General features: G+C 48.3%; 1 protein-coding gene across 2 annotated transcripts in view; it reads left to right on the forward strand.

Annotated features, from left to right (window-relative positions):
- The window catches only part of LOC121164764 (solute carrier family 4 member 1 adaptor protein), a 57,111-nt gene extending 41,484 nt beyond the window's left edge, over positions 1 to 15,627 (forward strand). Inside the window, exon 15 of one of the 2 annotated variants that reach the window (XR_005885155.1) lies at positions 15,232 to 15,329. Coding sequence is in view for 1 of the 2 variants with exons in the window: in XM_040992991.1 (XP_040848925.1) it covers positions 15,232 to 15,248 (17 nt within the window). In the remaining variant the exon portion in view is untranslated. Of the gene's footprint in view, positions 1 to 15,231 lie in introns of both variants that reach the window. The other variant, XM_040992991.1, reaches the window with a different exon arrangement.
- Positions 15,628 to 19,981: the final 4,354 nt, after the last annotated feature.

Genomic DNA, 19,981 nt, shown 5'->3' on the forward strand with positions numbered 1-19,981 from the left:
ATTTCCTTATTTGAAAGGCAGGGAAACAGAAGGATAAACAGGCATCTTCCATCTGCTGATTTCACTCCCCAAATGCCTACAAACAGCTAGTGCTTAGACCAGACCCCAGCCAGGAGCTGGGATCTCGGTCTGTAGGACCCAGCTAGAACCCAACCTGCTGCCTGCCAGGTTGCACGTTGGCAGGAAGCTGGAATTGGGAACAGTCAGGACTTGACCCCCGTCCCCGGATGTGGAATGTGGGGATTTTAGGATTTATCCCTCTGTATTGTCCTCTGCTCTAAGATTCCCCCGCTTTTTGGCTCCTTATACGTCTGCGTTGCTCTGAGCTCTGCTTTTTCATACATCTCGTAAACCTCCTTGAACAGAATCCCTTGCTGTGCAATCTCAAGGGATTCTCTTCCACAGCGTGAGACCCAGGCTGCTCTGAGGCTTGAGAATATCTTGTCAGAAAGTTCCTGTAGCTGTCAGCCTTTCGCATCCTACACGTGCCTTCCTGCCAGCTGATGAGACATACCTGACACTCTGGCTTATTGGCCCTAAACGTATCTTTTGCTTTTTCCTAACTCTATATTCCCTTCCTTTTTATTTTTAGGATTTTCTCTTTTTAAAATTTTTATTTGAAAGTCAGGGTTACAAAGAGAAGGAAAACAAGGAAAAAAATCTATCCACTGGTTCACTTTCCCATGGCAGCAGCAACAGCCAGAACCAAGCTAAACTGAAGCCAGGAACCAGGAGTTTCTTCCAGGTCTCCCATGTGGGTGCAGAAACCCAGGGGCTTGAGTCAATCCTGTGCTGCTTTCCCAGGCCACAATCAGGGAGCTGAATCAAAAGTGAAGCAACCGGAACTCGGGCCAGTGCCCTCCCCCGCCCGCTGTAGTTATTAGCATCATTGTGATTTTCTTTGTTCATTTGTTGGGTAACATTCTGTTCAATTAAAAACATTTTTTTAAAGCAATTTTAAGTTCACCGTGAAATTGAGTCAACTATAAAGAGATTTTGTATAACTTCCCTGTTCCCACAAGTGCATAGCCTCTGTTACCAACATCCTGTATCAGAGAGATGCAGTTGTTACAACTGAGGAAGTTAACTGACACATTATAGTCCAAGGCTTACAGTAGGGTTTATTCTTGGTGCGGCACCCTCTGTGAGTTTGAACCAATGTGTGATAACACAGATATTTGTAGTTTCCTTGCCCTAAAAATCCTGTTTGTTCTACTCATCCTTCCGTTTTTCAGACCCTACTCTTCATGTTTGGGAAGCTCCCTTGTCCCCCATGGTTGCCACTAATTCCTCTTGCCCTCAGTTCTATAACATTTTATTTCTATTTTTACCATAGCCCCACACCAGTGGCTGTTAATTACATGTGTGCTTGGGCTATTTATGTTTGTAAGCCTTATGAGTTCCTCTTTCTTTTTCAACAATTTATTATTTGTCTTAAAGGCAGAATATTAGTGAAGAGAGAGTGGTGTCTCCCATACACTATCCCCCAGAGCCAGCATTAGGACAGCCCAAGGCCTGGATCCAGGAACTCCACCCTGGTTTCCTACACGGGTGGCAGTGCCTGAATACTTGGGTCATCACTCATTGACTTCTCAGGCACATTCATAGGAAGCTGGATTGGAAGCAGAGAATCTGGGACTAGCACTCTGCTAAGGATGCCTGCATTGCAAACAGCAGCGTTAACCCCCTGTGTTACAGTGCTGGTACTAGGCTCTGCTTCTCATGTTTGTTTTTGTTTATTTGAAAGGCAGAGAGAAAAAGAGATCCTCCATCTACATTTTCACTGCCCGAATGCCCACAGCAGCCAAAACTGCACAACTAGGGTGGGAGCCAGGAGCGCTGTCCTGGATGGCAGGGTCTCAAGTACTCAAGGCATCACGCACATCAACAGGAAACCAGATTGAAAGCGGTAGTGAAGCTCAATCCCAGGCTCTCTGACGTAAGTTGCAGGTAACCCAGATGGCAACCTAGGCCCATTGTAGCACAACACCCATCCCCGCTTTGAGTTCTTGAGGGCAGGAACTTCGTGTCTTATTTTGTACCCAAATCCATGGCCTCTGTTGTGTAGAATAGGACAGGTTCTGGAACTGATCCTGTCCATGCTTGAGTTTTCCTATCAGAGAAGAGACACCACGTGGCTGCTTTCAGTTCCAAGACCTTGTTCAAGACAAGCAGGACAACCTAGGAAGTGGCCACCTTGGCGTGTTAATAGACAGGTGGAGTAGAAGTTGCCAGGTGGGACACCTTCATCCCTCCTGCCTAGGTTGAAATCCTGGCTCCAGCTTCCTTCTGATGGAGACCCTGGGAGGCAGCAGGTGCTGGCGTGGGTCCTTAGGTTCCTGCCAGCTCCAAAGGAGGCTTAGGCATGGTTCTGAGCTCCCAGCTTCGGTGTAACAAAGTTCTACCCTATTTGGGCATTTGCAGAGTGAGCAGCTGATAATGGTAGTTCTCTTTCTCTCTGCCTTTCCAAGAAAAATAATAATAATAGGCCTGGATTCTTGTCCTACTTGGGGCAGAACCAAGAAGGAACTACCCCTTCCCGTCAATAATCTCTGGACTGCAGCAGCTGGCTTTAATTTGGGTGTTAAATCCTCTTTTGGCTCTGGAAAATCTTGATTTTTGAGGACTGGCTCTGGTTCCTGGGGTCTGCCTTTGTCACGCACATCCCTTCAGAAGGCGCCGCAGCCATAGCTGGAAGTGGCCACGAGAGGGCAGTAAAGAACCGTTGAGATGCAATCAACTTGCTCAAGGGTCTGAAGTTGGAAGTATTTCAGAGCAGAAAAAAGGCAGGGCTGCAGATTACTTCAGTTCTCCAACATCTTCCCAGCCTGAGACCTGGAAGCAGCAAGTTGGGCCAGGCCCATGGTGAGGCCCAAGTGGTGCCCCCAGATCTCTTCGCAACCTGTTTCTGATGCTTGGCTTCTCATAGAGAAGGCCTTTTCCATTTAAAATACAGTATATGGAGGAGTGTGAGCATTGCGGCTACTTATATATGTGTTACAGCTTTCACAATTTACAGAACATTTTTCACGTTTTCCCCTGCCTTTTTTTTTTTTCGTTTGTTTGCTTGTTTTTAAATCAGAATCTCCTATCTTAAGAGATAGAAAGAAGAGCTACTGTCATCATCCGTGTGTAAGGACACAGACTAGAAGCATGAAGTGACTTTTCAAAAACATACAGAGTTTGTGGTACAGCCACGTTTTAGATCTCAGCCTCCTAATCCAGACCCCTCGCCCATTCCTTCAGGTTTTTAGGTGCTGGTGTTTGAAAAGCAACGACTTCATCTGACCCATTTTGTCTGCCTGATGGTAGGTATTCCTTAATGCTTAGGGCTGTGGCTGTGTGAAGTCTATTCTTTGGCAGTTGGGCTCCGTGATGTAGTTCTTACCCTCCGTGATTCAGTATTTCTGATTTTAAGCTGTAGCCCTAGCAAAGTGGTGGCCCTGTATGATACCACTGGCTAAGCATCTGAACAAGAGGCGTGGCTCTCAGCCCAAGATCCATGCTTAATAGTGTAGGGAGAGCCCAAGAAACTTACAATTATTCTAACTGAAAAAAAAAATATATGTTTTAAAAATCTTTTTCTGAAAGAGAAAGGAAGAGGGCCCAGTGTGTTAGCTTAGTGGCTAAAGTTCTCAACCTGCATGTGCCAGGATCCCATATGGGCACCAGTTCATGTCCTAGCTGTTCCATTTCCCATCCAGCATCCTGCTTGTGGCCTGGGAAAGCAGTCCAGGATGGCCTAAAATCTTGGACCTCTGTACCTGTGTGGAGGACCCAGAAGAAACTCCTGGCTCCTGGCTTTGGATCAGCTTTAGATCAGCTCTGGCCATTGCAGCCACTTGGGAAGTGATCCAGTAGATGGAGGATCTTTCTGTCTCTCCTTCTCTCTGCAAATCTGAGTTGCCAATAAAAATAAACAAATCTAAACAAAAAGAAAAAAAAGGAGGGTGGCCCAGCGCAGTAGCCTAGTAGCTAAAATCCTCACTTGCACGTGCTGGGATCCCATTTGGGTGCCAGTTCTAATCCCAGCTGCTCCACTTCCCATCCAGCTCCCTGCTTGTGGCCTGGGAAAGCAGTTGAGGATGGCCCAAAGCCTTGGGACCCTGCACCTGCATGGGAGACCTGGAGGAGGAAACTCCAAGCTCCTGGCTTTAGATCAGCTCAATTCCAGTGGCTGAAGCCGCTTGGAGAGTGAATCAATGGACAGAAGATCTTCCTCTCTGCCTCTCCTCCACTCTGTATATCTGACTTTCCAATAAAAATAAAATCTTGAAAAGAAAAAGAAAAAGGAAGAGAACCCTAAATTGTTGCAATGGCCGGTCAAAGCAAGGAGGCAGAACTGAATCTAGGTCCCCCAGGCTGCAGTTGGGGAAGTGGGGTTTAGCTCTTATTCCAGGCCCTAGCCATGCATATATGTGCTGGTGTATGTACATTTCATTCAAAAGGTGTGAAAGTGCACTTGAGCACAGGTGGGGAGTGGATCAGAAGGACAAAATGGGGTTGGGGGAGAAGAGAGGTGGCACTTCGGGACCTCCCCACATCTTGGGAGCAGGGAGAGGGAGGACCTTTCCTAGTTTTAGAGGAGTAGCTGCTCACATGGTACCACCCTAGGTCCCAAGGAATGGAGGTGCATCCCACTCCAGGAAGGGGGCAATTGAATGGGCAGGTGAGAGAACACAATTATATGGGGGGTGGGGTGGGGCGGGGTGTGACTTCCACTCCAGCAGTCAGTCCTAGCCTAGCTGTCTCATTGCCTGTCAACATGGGTGGTAGGTCCCCAAGGACCAGAACCATCATAGCTGCCTCCCAGGGTTTGCAATAGCAGAAAGATAGCAAAGCTGGGATGTGAACTAACCCTTCTGATGGGGAATGCAGGTGTCTTAACCCGTGTCTTAGCCACTAGACCAATTGCCTGCCCCGAACATTTTTTCTGAAGTCAACACTAGTATCCTTCATGTCAGGAAAGTAAGCAAGAGGTTGAGAATGAAAATGGTTCATTTTAGTAGCTACACATGAATACATGTGTACATGAATATATGTATTACATTATATGTAACATGTAAAGCATATGTATTGTTGTTTAGAGTGAGTCCAATCTTAAAGTGAGTTTAAGAAAAGCATAAAGCGGATACTAGGATGGTGGTGTGCAACAAGGACTGTAGTGAGACGGGAAGATGTGACAAAACTAATTCGTCACAAAACCAATCTCAAGTGAGTCACATTGAAGCCATGTAACTCAAATTAGGCTGTTGGCCTTCACTGAGGCCGTTTCCTCATCAGTGAAGTTGGAAGGGAGTGTCTGCCCGCCTTAGCGCAAATGAGATTATGTGAGAGCTGGCTGAAGCCCGGAGTGCACTGCGCGAGTGTCTGCTGGTGCTGGCACCCCGCTTCCCCGAGCTTGCTGTCCACACCTGCGGTTGCCATCCTGCAGGGGGTGGAGGGGAGAGGAGGGCTGGAGAAGCCCTGGGATCAGTCTGGGAGCAAGTCCCAACTCATGTCACTGTTTGCTTTGTCATCCTGATTCAGTGACCTCATTCAAGGAAGGGAGGGAGCAGGAGAGCTGCTCGCTGCCAGGTACCAAGGAGGCTTCTGACATCTACTGTTTTCCTTGGCCCGAGAAACCCGGGCACCAGGCTGTGATTTGTAAGGTCTGAGCTAATCTTGGAATTGAAGAGCAGCACCTCCCACAGCTGGCCAGACTGCTTCTTGGGAGCTGTCCTGAACAAAGAAAGGGGTGGAGAGGGGCTGGAATGGGCATCCAACTCTGCTCCCTGGAGGAGCTCCAGCACCCAGGCCCTGCCCCTGAGTTCTCACCAGTCTTGCTCCTGCCTGCAAGGGTGCTAAGAAAGGGCCTGAGGCTGGGACAGTCCTTACCTTAGTCCCCATGGCACAGTCAACCTTCAGTGACCCCAGAGGCCATGTTTGATCACCCCAATACATCTCAGACATTCAATGCCTATTTCATGTGCATCTACTGTGTACCAGGCCGTGTGGGGTAATGAAGCAGCCACATGCGTCCAAAGGCCTGACAAAGACCCAAAAGAGCCACCTTTTTGCCTCCAAGACTCCTTTTATCATCCTTTTCCCACCTCTACTATAACTCAGGACTTCATTAAGTCTTAAATAAGTTATCTTGTTGGCCAAACAATTTGAATTCATTCATTATTCATGTCCAAGTTTTTGGTAAGTTGTATTTGCATGGCTGCAGAGAAGTACTCCTGATCAACACAAGATAAAAGCTGACATTCCTACCCTGTAGCAGTATCCAGTCAGAACAAAAGTAAAGAAATTTAACCACTATTATGCTTTAGCCTGGTTGGGCTTTTTTAAATGTAAAAGGTAGCCGGCAGAGTTGCTGGGGAGGCAGTTCAAGTGTCAGAAGCGGTGATGGTACAACAGTATTTTGAAGGAAGAACAAGAGAGTATTTCACAGACTTTGTAGATAGGAGGGATTAAAAGATCAGTTTGTGGTGGTGCAGGATTTTTTGAGATCTATGTGTAGTTTTCACATAATATGCATTCTCCTTGAACTTGAAGTCCCCACTACGTGTTCCTAGGCAGAGGGCCAGAGCAAACCAGGTGCTAGTCCCAACTCCTCCATCCCAGGGCTCATCGGCTCGATCAGGCTGAGGCTTGAAGTGACTGGGTGGGAGCCAGGGTTTGGAATGTAATTTGGGAAGTCTATGGGGGAACGTCCCAGGCTTTCCACCTCCTGGAGACACGGAGGCAGCAACCCCATGGGAGTCGCTCTGTTTCCCAAGAGCCAGAGGAGAAAACGGCTTGGCCAAGGACATGCCAAAGGCCTGCCCCAGAGCTGGCGGCCCAAGATGGGTCTCCCACCCTGTGCCCCACCCCTCCGCTCCAAGAGCGAAGCATTTATTTTCTGTGATTTTTTAAAAAAATTGGCCTCATCTCATAAATGTTCCCGCAGTCAGAACAGGCTGTGCCATGGCTGAAATAAACCTGCTGAACAAATAAACATGGCAGGCTGCAGAGCCAGGGACAGCGCTAACCCCGAGTCCCTAGCCAGGTCTGTGGGTTTCAGCAGTTCTCTCCCGAATCGGGGGCTCAGTCTCTTACCCAGGGAGGGTGAGAAGGGTGTGATTTTGGGGATCCCTTCCAGCTCTGTGATCTAAGCCAATTTACATAGGAAGACTGGAGAGTGGCCCAGCTTTTCCACTGTGTTGTGATGCTAAGAACTGGGATGGGGGAAGCAAACACGGTGGGCAAACACAGCAGCCGGAGCTCAGCAGTGTGTTTGTTCACTCATCAAATACTCGCCGAGTGGCCAGTCCCCTGTGTGCTGTGCTGCCTCTTGCCTGAAAGAACATACGGTTACCAGGTGGCCTGGCAGAGGAGAGATGTGATAGTCCTTTGTTTCTGTCATTCTTACCACCCAGATTGCCAATCCCCTTCCTCTTTCTTTTTAATTGAAAGACAGATTTATGGAGAGGATACAGAGAGAAAGGTCTTGCATTCACTGGTTCACTCTCCAAATGCCTGCAACCACTGGAGCTGAGCTGATGCCAAGCCAGGAGCCAAGAGCTTCCTCTGGGTCTTCCACACGGGTGCAGGGACCCAAGGACTTAGGCCTTCCTCCACTGCTTTTCCAGGCCGTAAGCATAGAGCTGGACAGGAAATAGAGCTATTAGAACTAGAACTGGCACCCATATGGGATGCTAGCACCACTAAGTGGAGGATTAGCCTGTTGAGCCATTGTGCTGGCCCTATTCCTTCTTGACCTTTATCTCATTTTAAGTGTCATTTTCCTGGGAAGAATTTCCCTGATAACCCCATACATACTAGCATCCTCCATGGTCTCCCAACTCCATCACCCTCACAGAATACACAGCTGCTTGTAATGATTTCACTGCCTGTCTCGTTGGTCTCTCATTTTCTACCCCTCTGTCTAGAGTCTCAACTTTATGGGAGTAAGAAATCTTTTATATCTGTCACTTTCTGGGACATATACTTGTAGCGTTTGTGAGTAAATTTCTGGCCTGCGCCAGATTTCTTACACAGACCGACTTAATCCTTCCAACAGCCTGAGAGTGGCAAATGTTATATGTAGTTCTGGAATGAAGAGTCAGGCACCAAGGGATGTAATATTTTTTCAGGGTTCTTTCCAGCATCACCCCTCCGAAGGGGCAGAGGACAGAAGGCTCTGAACCGGGCATCTGGCTTTCTTTTTTTGCTTTCTTTCTTTTTAAGAATTTCAGTTTGCCAAAAAGCTGCAAAACTGAGTACAAAGAACCCCCTGTGCTTCTCACTCGGGTTCACAGTTGCTGGCATCTTGCACGTTGGCCTTGACAGTCGCCCTTTGCGTGCTGCTGTGCGTGTTTATGTACCTGTTTTTGTTCCTTGAGTCATTCAAGAGGAAGCTGCAGACATTGCATCTCTTTACCTTTAAATATATCACAATTTTTGTTTTTAAAGATTTACTTATTGGGCCTAGTACGATAGCCTAGTGACTAAAATCCTCGCCTTGCATGCACTGGGATCCCATATGGGCTCTGGTTCGTGTCCCGGTGGACCTGCTTTCCATCCAGCTCCCTGCTTGTGGCCTGGGAAAGCAGTCAAGGATGGCCCAAAGCCTTGGGACCCTGCACCCACGTGGGAGACCTGGAAGAAGCTCCTCACTTTTGGCTTCAGATTGGCTCAGCTCCAGCCATTAAAACCACTTGGAGAGTGAACCAGTGGACAGAAAATCTTCCCCTCTATATATCTGACTTTCCAATAAAAATAAAATAAATCTTTTTTTAAAAAAATTTTTTATTTAGGGCCTGACGTGATGGCTCAGAGGCTAAATTCTTGCCTTGCAAGCACCAGGATCTCATATGTGTGCCAGTTCATGTCCTGGCTGTTCCACTTCCCATCCAGCTCAGTCAGGGACAACCCAACGCCTTAGGATCCTGCACCTGTGTGGGAGACCCGGAAGAGATTCCTGGTTCCTGGTTCCTGGTTCCTGGTTCCTGACTCTTGACTTGAGATCTACACTGCTCTACCATTATGGCTACTTGGGGAATGAACCAGTGGGCCGAAGATCTTAGTATCTCTCCTTCTCTCTGCAAATCTGACTTTCCAATGAATCTTTTATTTATTTATTGTTATTGTAAAGTCAGATTTGCTTAAAAAAAGATCTTCCATTGTCTGTTTCACTCTCTAAGTGGCCACAATGGCCATTGCTGAGCCAATCCAAAGTCAGGAGCTTCTTCTGGGTCTCCTATGTGGGTGCAGGGTCCCAAGGCATTGGTCCAATTTCCATCGCCCTCGCAGGCCACAAGCAGGGAGCTGGAAGGGAAGTGGAGAAAGGAATGCTCCAGAAGCGGATGTTGAGGCCCAGGGAGGCCCTCAGGGTCATCATCCAAGGGTCTGGCTTTACCCACAGCGCCGTGGCTGCAGGGGCAGTCCCCGGTAGGCAGTGGCCTTGGGATCTCCTGGCCCCATGCTGCTGCTGCCCACTTCAGCCCAGGTCACAGAGTTGGCCCCAGACAGTGACTCATCCCTTCCCTTTGCTGGGCATTGCTGTGTCTCCTCTGCTCAGAAAGGCAGGAAGCTGAACCCTGATCTTTCAGAAAGTCTTGGCAACAATAACCTTGATTAGAAGGGATTTTCCAGTTAACTCGGGAGAATTTCAGTTCACCAAAGGCTTAGTATTGTATTCTATTTCTTTGAAACATGGTAATCCATGTACTGGATGTGTTTACTGTAATTGTTCATCAGACAATTCAGTTAGGTAGGATTTGCCCCCCTTTAGGGTGAGCCATTGAACTATACTATTATCAGGTTTAATAAGCTCTGGGGAATAATTTAATAGGATCTTCCATTGTACAGATAAGGAAAGTGAGGTTCTAGACACGGGATATAGCTTGGCATTCCACAGTTCATTACTGGCATAACCAGCACTAGAAACCCCCAGTTCAAGGTGCTTTATGGCGCATGAAGAATGACTAGGAAGCAGGAAACCTCTATGTCCAGGTCTGCCTGAAGGCTGGGCTTGGCCTGCAGCTGTGTTTTGTTTGGCCAGCATAGTATTTTAAAAGCTGCAAAAATTAATGACAAATCTGAATTTGGTGTTTTTTCTTTTCTTTTTTTTTTTTTTTAATCTGGCTGTAGTGGGCCTGATGAGGATGAAGACCAGTGCTGAGGCCTAGATGTCATGTCCCAGCAGGAGCTGTCCTTGCACACCTGTCCTACCTTGCCCGTCACGTGACCTGCCTGGCCCCTGTTGACACTGGAATTTGGACTCCTTGCTTTCTAATCAAGGACACTGTTTGCTTTAAAAAAAAAAAAGAGAGAGACATAGAGAATGAGTGCTGAAGTGAGCCAGATGGGGAACTAGGGAAGGTAATGGGAAATCAGAAGTTAAATGTCAGCGTGCAGCCCTGGCAGCAGAACAGGGGCTGGAAAAGAGCTCTGAGAGTTTCTCATTTCTGTGAAACATGTGAGAAGTTAAAGCACAGGAGAGATGTCACTTGGCAAGATTGGCTGAATTGGCAGAGTAAACAGAACAGGCAGGATGTACTAACAGTTTATGCGATCGGGAAGTGCTGCCAGTGAGGTGGTCTTGACTCAAAAGTGAAACCTGTTTGGGTTTTTTTTTTGTTTTTATATTTGTTTTTGTTTTGTTTTGTTTTTTGAAAGGCTGGAGAGCCTGTGGGCAGAAAATTTAGCCAGAAGGCTACCACAGCTCTCCGAGCTGATGATCAAGGCTAGGCGAGCAGGGAAATGAAAGAGATGGAGGCCACTGGGACAGCCCAGGTGTAGACAAGATTTAGTGTTTGCAAAGAAGTGGAGTGAGGGAGACAGAAGAGAGATGAAATTGATGGAAACTTCATGTCTAGGTGACCAATGGGAGGGGTCACATCTTTTTTTTTTTTTAAGATTTGTTTAGTTTTATTAGAAAGGCAGATATACACAGAGGAGGAGAGGCAGAGAGGAAGATTTTCCATCCGATAATTCACTCCCCAAGTGGCCTCAATGGCTGGAGCTGAGCCAATGCGAAGCCAGGAGCCAGGAGCTTCTTCCAGGTCTCCCACATAGGTGCAGGGTCCCAAGGCCTTGGGTCATCCTCAACTGCTTTCCCAGGCCACAAGCAGGGAACTGGATGGGAAAGAGGGCCACCAGGATAAGAACTGACACCCGTATGGGATCCCAGCATGTTCAAGGCGAGGACTTGAACTAGGCTATTGCATCAGGCCTGTGGTCATGTCTTAAACAGAGAAGAGAAGCCGGAAGGGAGAGTTGGTATATTATGTTTAGGGGAGAGAGGGGGCAGTGATAAGGAACTCAGGTGTGTAGAGTTTGGAACAACACCAGAGAAATGTAGAATTACTCAGTGGGCAGCTGGAACAGAGCAAAAGAGAGATGAGAGCTGGTAACCCAGAGAGAGTGGGAATCCCCCCAAACCACTGAGGTTCTCACCAAAAGGCAGAGACTGAGAGGGAAGGGCGAGGGCAGTGTGAGGAGTGCTGGAGAGCAGCCACGCTTTAGGAAAAATCACCAAAGTGGAAGAGGGGCCAGCAAGACCGGAGGAGAGCCAAGTTAGGGTGTTGCTGTAGGAGACCTCTCACAAGGCAGGACTAGGACACTAAGCAGAGGATGCCCTAGAGAACTTGGACAATCTGATAACCACGGGGTGGAGGCCTCTTTGTACATGGCAGGAAGAAGTCCACAGAGCCTTTTTGGACACCGGTGGAAAAAGCAGAGCTTCCTGAATCGTGATGAGACTGACATCAGAGGCTGGGCTCTGGATGCGTCACTATTCTAGAGACCTCATCTCACATCACGTCTCGACAGATTTGTCTGTTGTAGTCTATTCAGGCTGCAAAATGTTAGACTTCATCATTCAGAAACCCCAGAACCTTATTCTTCACAGTTCCGGAGGCTGGGAAGTCCAGGGTCCGAGTGGCAGAGGCTCTGGGGCCTACTGCAGAGCCAGTGCTCGCAGACGGTGCCTTGGATGTGCCCTTCACATGGCAGAAGGGGCCAGCGGGCTCCCTCAGCATCCTGCATAAGGGCCCTGATCCTATCCCAGATCACTTCCTAAAAACCCTACAGCCCCCCCCCTTTTTTTTTTTAAGATTTACAGACAGAATTACAAAAAGAGAGAGATCTTCCGTCCATTGGTTTTCTCCCCAAATAGCCACAACAGCTAGGGTTTAAGCCAGGCCAAAGTTAGGAGCTTCTTCTGGGTCTCCCACATGTGTGCAGCGGTCCCAAGCACTTGCATCATCTTACACTGCTTTCCCAAGCACATTAGCAGGGAGTTGGATCAGAAGTGGATGAGCCTAGTCTTGAGCCAGCACCCAAATAGGATAATGGCATCCCAGGCAGGGATTTTGCCCATTATATTACAATGCCAGCCGCTAGGCCCACTTCTTACGACAACTGCCTTCAAAGTTAAATGTGGATTTTAGGTCGGCGTAACCAAAGCACTATCATTAGGGTACACACACTCACAAACACACACCCAATAAAACCAAAGCACTATCATTAGGGTACACACACAGACCCCCAATAACAGAGCCCTTTAGAGATGCTGCCCACTGTGGGGTGGCAGCAGACAAGGTATGACTGATACAAAAGAAATAACCTGGGTACCTCTCCCCCGCTCCACTCCTTCAGAGAAGTACATTTGTAAGCTGCCTCCTTTGGCACAGCTGCTTTGAGTCAAGGGCAGACACTTTGTTAATTAGCTGCCTTGAGAAAACTGCCAACTGGTGGTGAATTTGAACCCAGACCTTCTGGAATCCAGACACAGCATCCTTTGCTCTGTCCGAAGCCAGGAAGAACCGGATGCAGGCCACAACCTGAGCTCCATCTTCCCACTTGGGGTGAAATGCAAGCCCATACCAAGAGGTTTTGAGGAGGAAAGGGGAGAAGGAAGGGAACAGTGAATCTAACTGAGATGAAGCTGTTGGAGGAGGCAGATCAACTGAAGCTCTAAACCCCTAGGCGTGAAGACCTAACTTTAGCAGGTGCACAAACCTGAAATTAAAAAAGAATTGTAGCACTCGTGTGCATGTGTGTAGGGGGTTGCTATGGACATTTTGAGGGGACAAGGTGTATAGCCTTCATCCTAGCATCAGAGGGGCCTTCACGTTAAAAAAAAAAAGTTGGAAACCACGGATTTGGAAACATCCAATCCCCTAATTGGATGCAGGACAATGCTACGATTTATACGGTTCCCTGTCAGATTTTTATTGTTCTTGTTGTTTTATAATCTGCATCTAGAAATCAGCCCTGATGGGAGGCGGAATTCCCTCCTAAAAATCTATTTTAAGGCGGGCGGGGCTGAGCTGCTCTCACAGGCGCCCCAGCACAACGCGGCCCATGGGTGCCCGTGCCCCAGGGCGATTGGGCGGGCGCCGGGGGCTGCGGGCGTGCGGCGGATGTCATGGCTTACCTCAGAGCCCGATTTAGAAGCTAAAAAAAAAAAAAAAATCTCAGCAGGAAATAATGTGGGGCCTAAAATAGCAGCATCAACTGGGAGAGAGGCTGGGGAGTGGGTGGCATTTAAGACTCCTGCCGCTTTCCCCAGCGGCCCTTGACGAACCCGGCAGAAAAGGACAAAAAGGCCAGAGCCTGCGCGTCTGCGGGGGGAGGAGGCTGACAGCCACCTGCGGCGCCAGTCCCAAGCCCTCAAGGTTCTACTCTCTGCCCCTCTCCCCTGCGCTTCTCCCTCCTTCCCTGTCATCCGCCCTCACTGCTCTCGCTCCTGTCCTCTCTTTCCTCCTCCGTACCTTGCCCACTGCAGCCCCTCCATTTGTCCCTTGACCAGCTCCTGCCCCTGTGCTATAAGCTGCCAGGAGGCCCTGGGTGCCCATCCATTGGAAGGTCAGCTGGCCGCTGCGGGGCCACAGTAACTACCCCCACTCCTCCCATCTCCTCCTGCTGAGTCTAGAAGAGCCTGATGTCTGAGCAGAGGCCACTGGAGCAGCAATTCCTTTTGCTGGGCAGCTGCCCTGCCACCTTCTCGCTGGCAGGGACCACCCTCAGTCTGAGTGCCCCTGGGGCAGGCACTCTGCTGCTCATACAGGCAGGGCAAGCCGCGGTGCACCCAGCTGCTAGCTGCTCACTGAGCAGGCTGTGCAGGTCCCTTCATCCCATCCTTATACCCTCCAGCTAAGTGCTGCTATTATTCGTATTTTACATATGGTGAGACTGTGATGCAAACAAACGAATTAACTTGGGCATGTTTGTAGAGTCAGTTGGTGCAAGAGCCAGCATTTGGGCTCAAGCAGTCCAACAGCAGCATTCCTGCTATTATTGAACTTAAAAAGGCTACCCAGAGTGATGCTCCTCAACTTGAACTTGAACTTGAACTAAGCCTCTTAGCTTAAGGCTCTGCTACTTGGATTTTCTTTCTGAAAAGTGATTTTTTTTCCTTTTTTTTTATTTCTGAAAATAAGTATGAAGCATTACATATGCTTAGAAATTTCAGTTTTTGAAAAAAATCCCATATTCTTATTTTTACTTCTCTGGGTGTTTTTCCCCCCAGCTGTTGCTCTACTGAAAACAAGCTCTTTCATTTTTTGCCAGTTTCAAATGCTGTGCGTCCTCATTACCATCTGGAATGGAGCAGGCATCCATTTGTGCTCAAGTGCACTGCCCACACACATATGTGCTCCGCTACTTCCCTCCTGCCTCACGCCTGTGTGGCTCTGAGGTTAATGGCTTGTGATTTGCCAAACGATCCAGGAGAGGTATATGGCTAATGTGGCATCACGCAAACTTTATTCTTTGAAGGTTGGATGTTACTGGGATAAGTGATAAGAAATGGGAGCTAAGATTGTGGTTAGGGGGCCTGGTGCGGTACCCTAATGGCTGAAGTCCTCACCACGATCCCCTATGGGCACAGGTTTTAATCCCAGCAGCCCCCACTTCCCATCCAGCTCCCTGCCTGTGGCCTGGGAAAACAGTCGAGGACAACTCAAAGCCTTGGACCCTGTACCCACTTGGGAGACCAGGAGGAGCTCCTGGGTCCTGGCTTCAGCTCAGCTCTAGCTTTTGCAGCCACTTGGGGAGTGAACCATCGGATGGAAGATCTTCCTCTCTGTCTCTCCTCCTCTCTGTATATCTGACTTTCCAATAAAAATAAATACATCTTAAAAAAAATTGTGGTTGGGGCGTTGGCATCTCCACAGACTGAAAGAAAATATTAAATTGAAAGATATGTACTTACCATGATTTAATAACTCACTATATGCACTTTCAGCTTTACAGAAATGATCTGCAAATAACACACCAACCCTGTGACGTTATCACTGTTACCGTTCGGCATTTGACCGAGCTCAAGGTCACGTGAGGCTTAGACACAGGATTCCAATGCAATTAACCAGCCACGAACTGCAAGTAAAAATGGGGCACTGTTTTTTGCATGTTTTCTCCAAAAGGGAAATCTCTTTGTCATTTTTCTAATTATAAACCTCATCCAGTGGGCGGGAGTTAAGCTGCCACTTGGGTCACCCACATGTCATCGTGGAGGGCCTGCGCTCAGGCTCTGGTCTGCGTCCCAGCTCCTTGCTGATGCGTCGCCTGGGAGACGGTGGATGGTGCTCGGGTCACTGGGTCCCTGTGGAGCACAGGGTCCTGGCCCAGCCCCAGCCATGGTGGCATTTGGGGAGGGAGCGAAGCAGTGGGAAGAGAGCTGTCACTCTGTTTTTCTTTTTTTTTTTTTAATGATTGTGTTTTAATAATGCTCATTGTGAGAACTACAATGACAGAAAAATATATTTAAAAAAAGTCTGTCCTCTTTATCCCCCCACTTCATAGGCTTTTTTTTTTTTTTTTTAATGCAGAGATAGAGATCTTCCATTTACTGAGTCGCTCTCTCAGTGAGGTTTCACCAGGCTTAAGGCAGGAGCTGGGAATTCAGCCCAGGTCTTCCATGTGGGAAATGGGATCCCAACTGCCTGAACCATCATCCACTGTCTCCCTGGAGGCGCTTCGGTAGGAAGCTGGATGGGGAGCAGAGCTGGGGCTCGGACCCGGACACTCCCACTTGAGGCCAGGTGCCTCAAGTAGCATCATAACCACTGTGCCAGAAGCACCACCCCAATTCAGAGCCTTCCACACATACCTTTTCAGATACGTGGTTTCACACCATCATGTTCTTCAGTGGATATTCTGGCACATGTAGGTGCATTCCAGGTGATCATTTCCGTGATTCTAGCAAAGGCAGTGGGGGGTCAGAAGATAGCAGCGTTTACAGTGTGGTCACATGTTGGGGTGGACAAGTTATTATTTAAACCACTGTGTATAACAAAAGGTCAGGATGAAGTGGAAGTAGACTGTTATATTGCTGGTGACAGTTTTGTTAGTTCATTCTTAAATCAATTTATTAACATATATTGAAAGACTTAAAAAATGTTCACCCCTGTTACCTTACAACACCACTTACTATCTGTCCCAAGGACATTAGTAGATGAAAATGCAATATGCAGCTTCTGAAGTGTCTAAAATTTGGGCATAGCTTTATAGTCCTTCAATAAGGGACTGTTTAAATAACTTATGGAAAAAGAAAAGCATATCTTTGCTAGAATATCATATAGTTATGAAAATCTAATAAAAATTCTTAGACTATAAAGCCAAATTTAAAAAGCAATAGACAAAATTACTTATACCATGTGATTACAATTTATAGAAAAGGAAGTTATAAAGAGATACTAACAAAATGATGTCAGTGATATTAGTGTTTTGGGATTAATGTGTTTTTCTTTTCCATTTTTTCTGTAGTGTGGTTTGTTTTTATAGTAAAAACTGCACTTGTTTAAAGACTGGAACAGGTGGAACTTAACAGCAGACCTGCTTCCTTTCTGCTCTCTGGATTAGAGTTCTGCTTCTATAGTGTGAAGCAGGTAGACCAGATGTAGATGACTTCCACCAGCTCCCCATAGTGATGTGATGTTGTTTCTGATTCATTCAGGTGTTGTTTTTTGTTACTGATTAAGCATGAAAACTCAGTTATCACATTGAAAATGCAGCACATTAGAATCTGTTCTGTAACCGTTAGTGGAGGCTCTGCCTATTTGTGTCAAAGTATATCCAAGTTCATTCATAGAGGAAAAGCGAAGGTCTGAATTTGTCTTCCTAGATATACCCTTTAGTCTCAGCATCCCCACTTGCCCCCAGGCTTGGCAGGCCTGGGACTGTGAGCTTGTTGCTGTAACTTCTTGGCTTGTCTGCACTTTGAAGGGTTGCACACTAGACTGGTTTCGAAGGGTCGGGACACTGATGGCCAGTGAGGCTCTCCCTGCCATGGCTGCAGGGCTGGGTATGGCTGCAAACAGTGTCTTCTGCCAGTTGGAAGGCTCCTTGGAGCCCGGGACTGGTACCTGAACAGTGAATGAATATGTTAGGGAGGGTGTGGGAGAGCACCTGTCACATGGCAGATCCAATAGGATTTCACAAACTCTGAAAAAGGCAAGCACTTGGGAGCAGCATGTTGTAAAGTCATTTGGGGGATGCTGCTGTGCTGGCACGGCCTTCGTCAGAGCCCCAACAGGGGCTGAGTGGGTTCTGACTCAGCTGCCTTGCTCACTGCTTTGCCGACACTGTGCTCTGGGAACGTCCTTTGGATCATTTCAGCTCAGCTGCATGTGGAGGAGGGTGAGATCTGGGCCAGTCCCTCAGGATGACTCACTTGGTTGAGCTGGAAGGAAGGGGCCAAGGTTCCACTTTGCTACAACCCCACATCACCACCCCTACCTCCCCAGTGTTCTCAGACCTAATGAGTAGGTCATGATTGCTCCAGTAATGGCTCTACCTCACCAGTGCTCCCCCCACCCACACTTCCTGGGCCACTTGTCCATCATTTCCCTGGTTGCTGCGCATGGCCGTCTCCTAGCTGCTGTGGATACCAAAGAGCAGCTTCTGAAGAACCTCACAGGGCTTATCCAGACCACTTGTCATTCTCTTCACCTCTTGGTGAAATTGAGACCCCAGGAAGCCTAGCAGAGCTATGAACACAACCATTCTTAGAGAAGGACCTGGAGGCTCCACAAGACACAGGAGTGAGAATCAAGATGGCAGAATAGGGTAAGGACACGTTTAAATGGAGAAACATTTAATCAGGATGAAGCAGAGAGGACACATTCCAGGAAATAGGAGAGGACAGAACAACAGCTGAGGTGTACCCAGAGACTGACAACACAGGAAAGCAGTGGACATAACAGTATGGTGTTGTGACTTGTGAAACTTCAGCAGCATTCAGCTAATGGTGATCTGAACTCCACCAGCAACAAGGGGAAAAGGAACATTCACTAGGAACCCCAGAGGTGAACCCAGACCAAGAACTGTCTGTCCTGCTGGTCCATTTGACTTGACTGTGAGCAGACAGAGCAGCAGATCCCAGACAGGCAGTGCGAGAACAGGGTGGATTTCACATCCCAGTCCACCCCCGAGAGCTATTTCGGGCGCCATTTTACCTAAAGAGACAAAAGCAAGGGAAAGGACTGAGCATATGCTGAGCTGGGAGTGAACTCAATTCTGACTCAGTGAACTGCATCAACGTGGCATTCTGCAGGTTCCACCCAAGACAGGTCTGGGTAGCCCTCAGACCTAACAGCCAGCAGATCAAGAACTGTAGTAGTGGTGCGTCAGGCGCCATTTTGTACACTGTGGCAAAAGCTTTAGGACTGCAGGGACAACAGTGAACTGTGCATGTGCTGAGCTCGCAAGAACTTACTCAGTTCATGGATTGCACTGGTCCCACAGGAAATTAATACCAACTGTGGCATTGTACGGGTCAAAATAGGTCTGTGTGGCACCCAGACCTAACATCCAACAGGTTCCAGCAAGATCAGTGCCACCAACAACCTAGCTATATAGGACACCCGGTGTCTCCCTAATTCTGGGACCTGCTCCAACTGAAAGTGGAAGAAAGGTTGTACAGACAATAGTGCAGTCTCAGCACGGTATCACAGGAGGTGGAGATTGGTGAGCCAAGAGTTGGGGCTACGGAATTCTTTGTGGTGGCAGGGGGTGGCAGAAATTGGGGCAGGGATAAGGGAAATACCAGGAGCCTATGGAACTGTATCATAAAATAATAATAATAAAAAATATAAAATATACAAAAAAAAAAGACACAGGAGTGCCTTGGCATGGGGTACCAAGGACCGAGGACTTGCCACCAAAATGGCAGGACTGCTCAAGGGCTGCCTGCAGGGGATGTGGTTGACGGTGGGCTGGGGAAGAGGGACAGCACTGGCCAATTGGTGACCTGCCAAGAAATGTGGCTGAAGGGAGCAGACAGAGGCAGGCCATTTGACTTTATCCCGAGACCAAGAGGATGCCATGGAGGGTCCTAAGTAATGGAGTGACAAGGTCAGATGGGGGTTTAGAAACTTGCTGCTGAATGTGGTGCAATCAGTGGCTGGACCAGGGCTGTGGGAGGAGCTATCTCCACAGTCCATATGAGGAGGAGGTGCTTATGCAGCAGTGGAGGGGTGTGCTGGGGGAAGGAGGGCAATGATGAGAGAGGAAGGGGCAGTGCCCAGAACTGTTCAGGAGGAGGGACACCTTAGGATGGTGTCCAGTTGGCACCGAGTGAAGAGAAAAGCTGTCACTCTGGGATAAATGGCATAGGTCTAACTGAGTGTAAATGAGGCCACAGTACTACATGGGGGAGCAGCCATGTATAGATGTGACTGGAGTGGGGTAGGGTGAGATGATGCAGGGCAGGACAGTCACAAGCGACAGTGCCCCTGAAGAGCTGAGCCCACAACCTTTACTGCAGCCTCCTAAGAGAAGGGCATTTTAAAGCAGCCCTGGTGCCCAGGAGGGCCTGGGATAGGATGGGTGACTCACCTCCTGCAGCTCCAGGGTGCGATGCGCTGAAGGCATTCTGGGTCTTCCCTCCATGGTGCCTCCTTTCCCCTGTTCACCCAGGGCTGGGCATGTGGGTCACGCCAGAGCACACAGCCTCAGCAAGCAGCCAAGACCAGGCCTCGCAGGAGCGTGCCTGTGCGGTGCA

The sequence above is a fragment of the Ochotona curzoniae genome, unplaced genomic scaffold (genome assembly GCF_017591425.1).
Source record: "Ochotona curzoniae isolate NIBS_2020 unplaced genomic scaffold, NIBS_Ocur_1.0 contig_883, whole genome shotgun sequence".
In the NCBI taxonomy this organism is placed as follows: Eukaryota; Metazoa; Chordata; class Mammalia; order Lagomorpha; family Ochotonidae; genus Ochotona; species Ochotona curzoniae.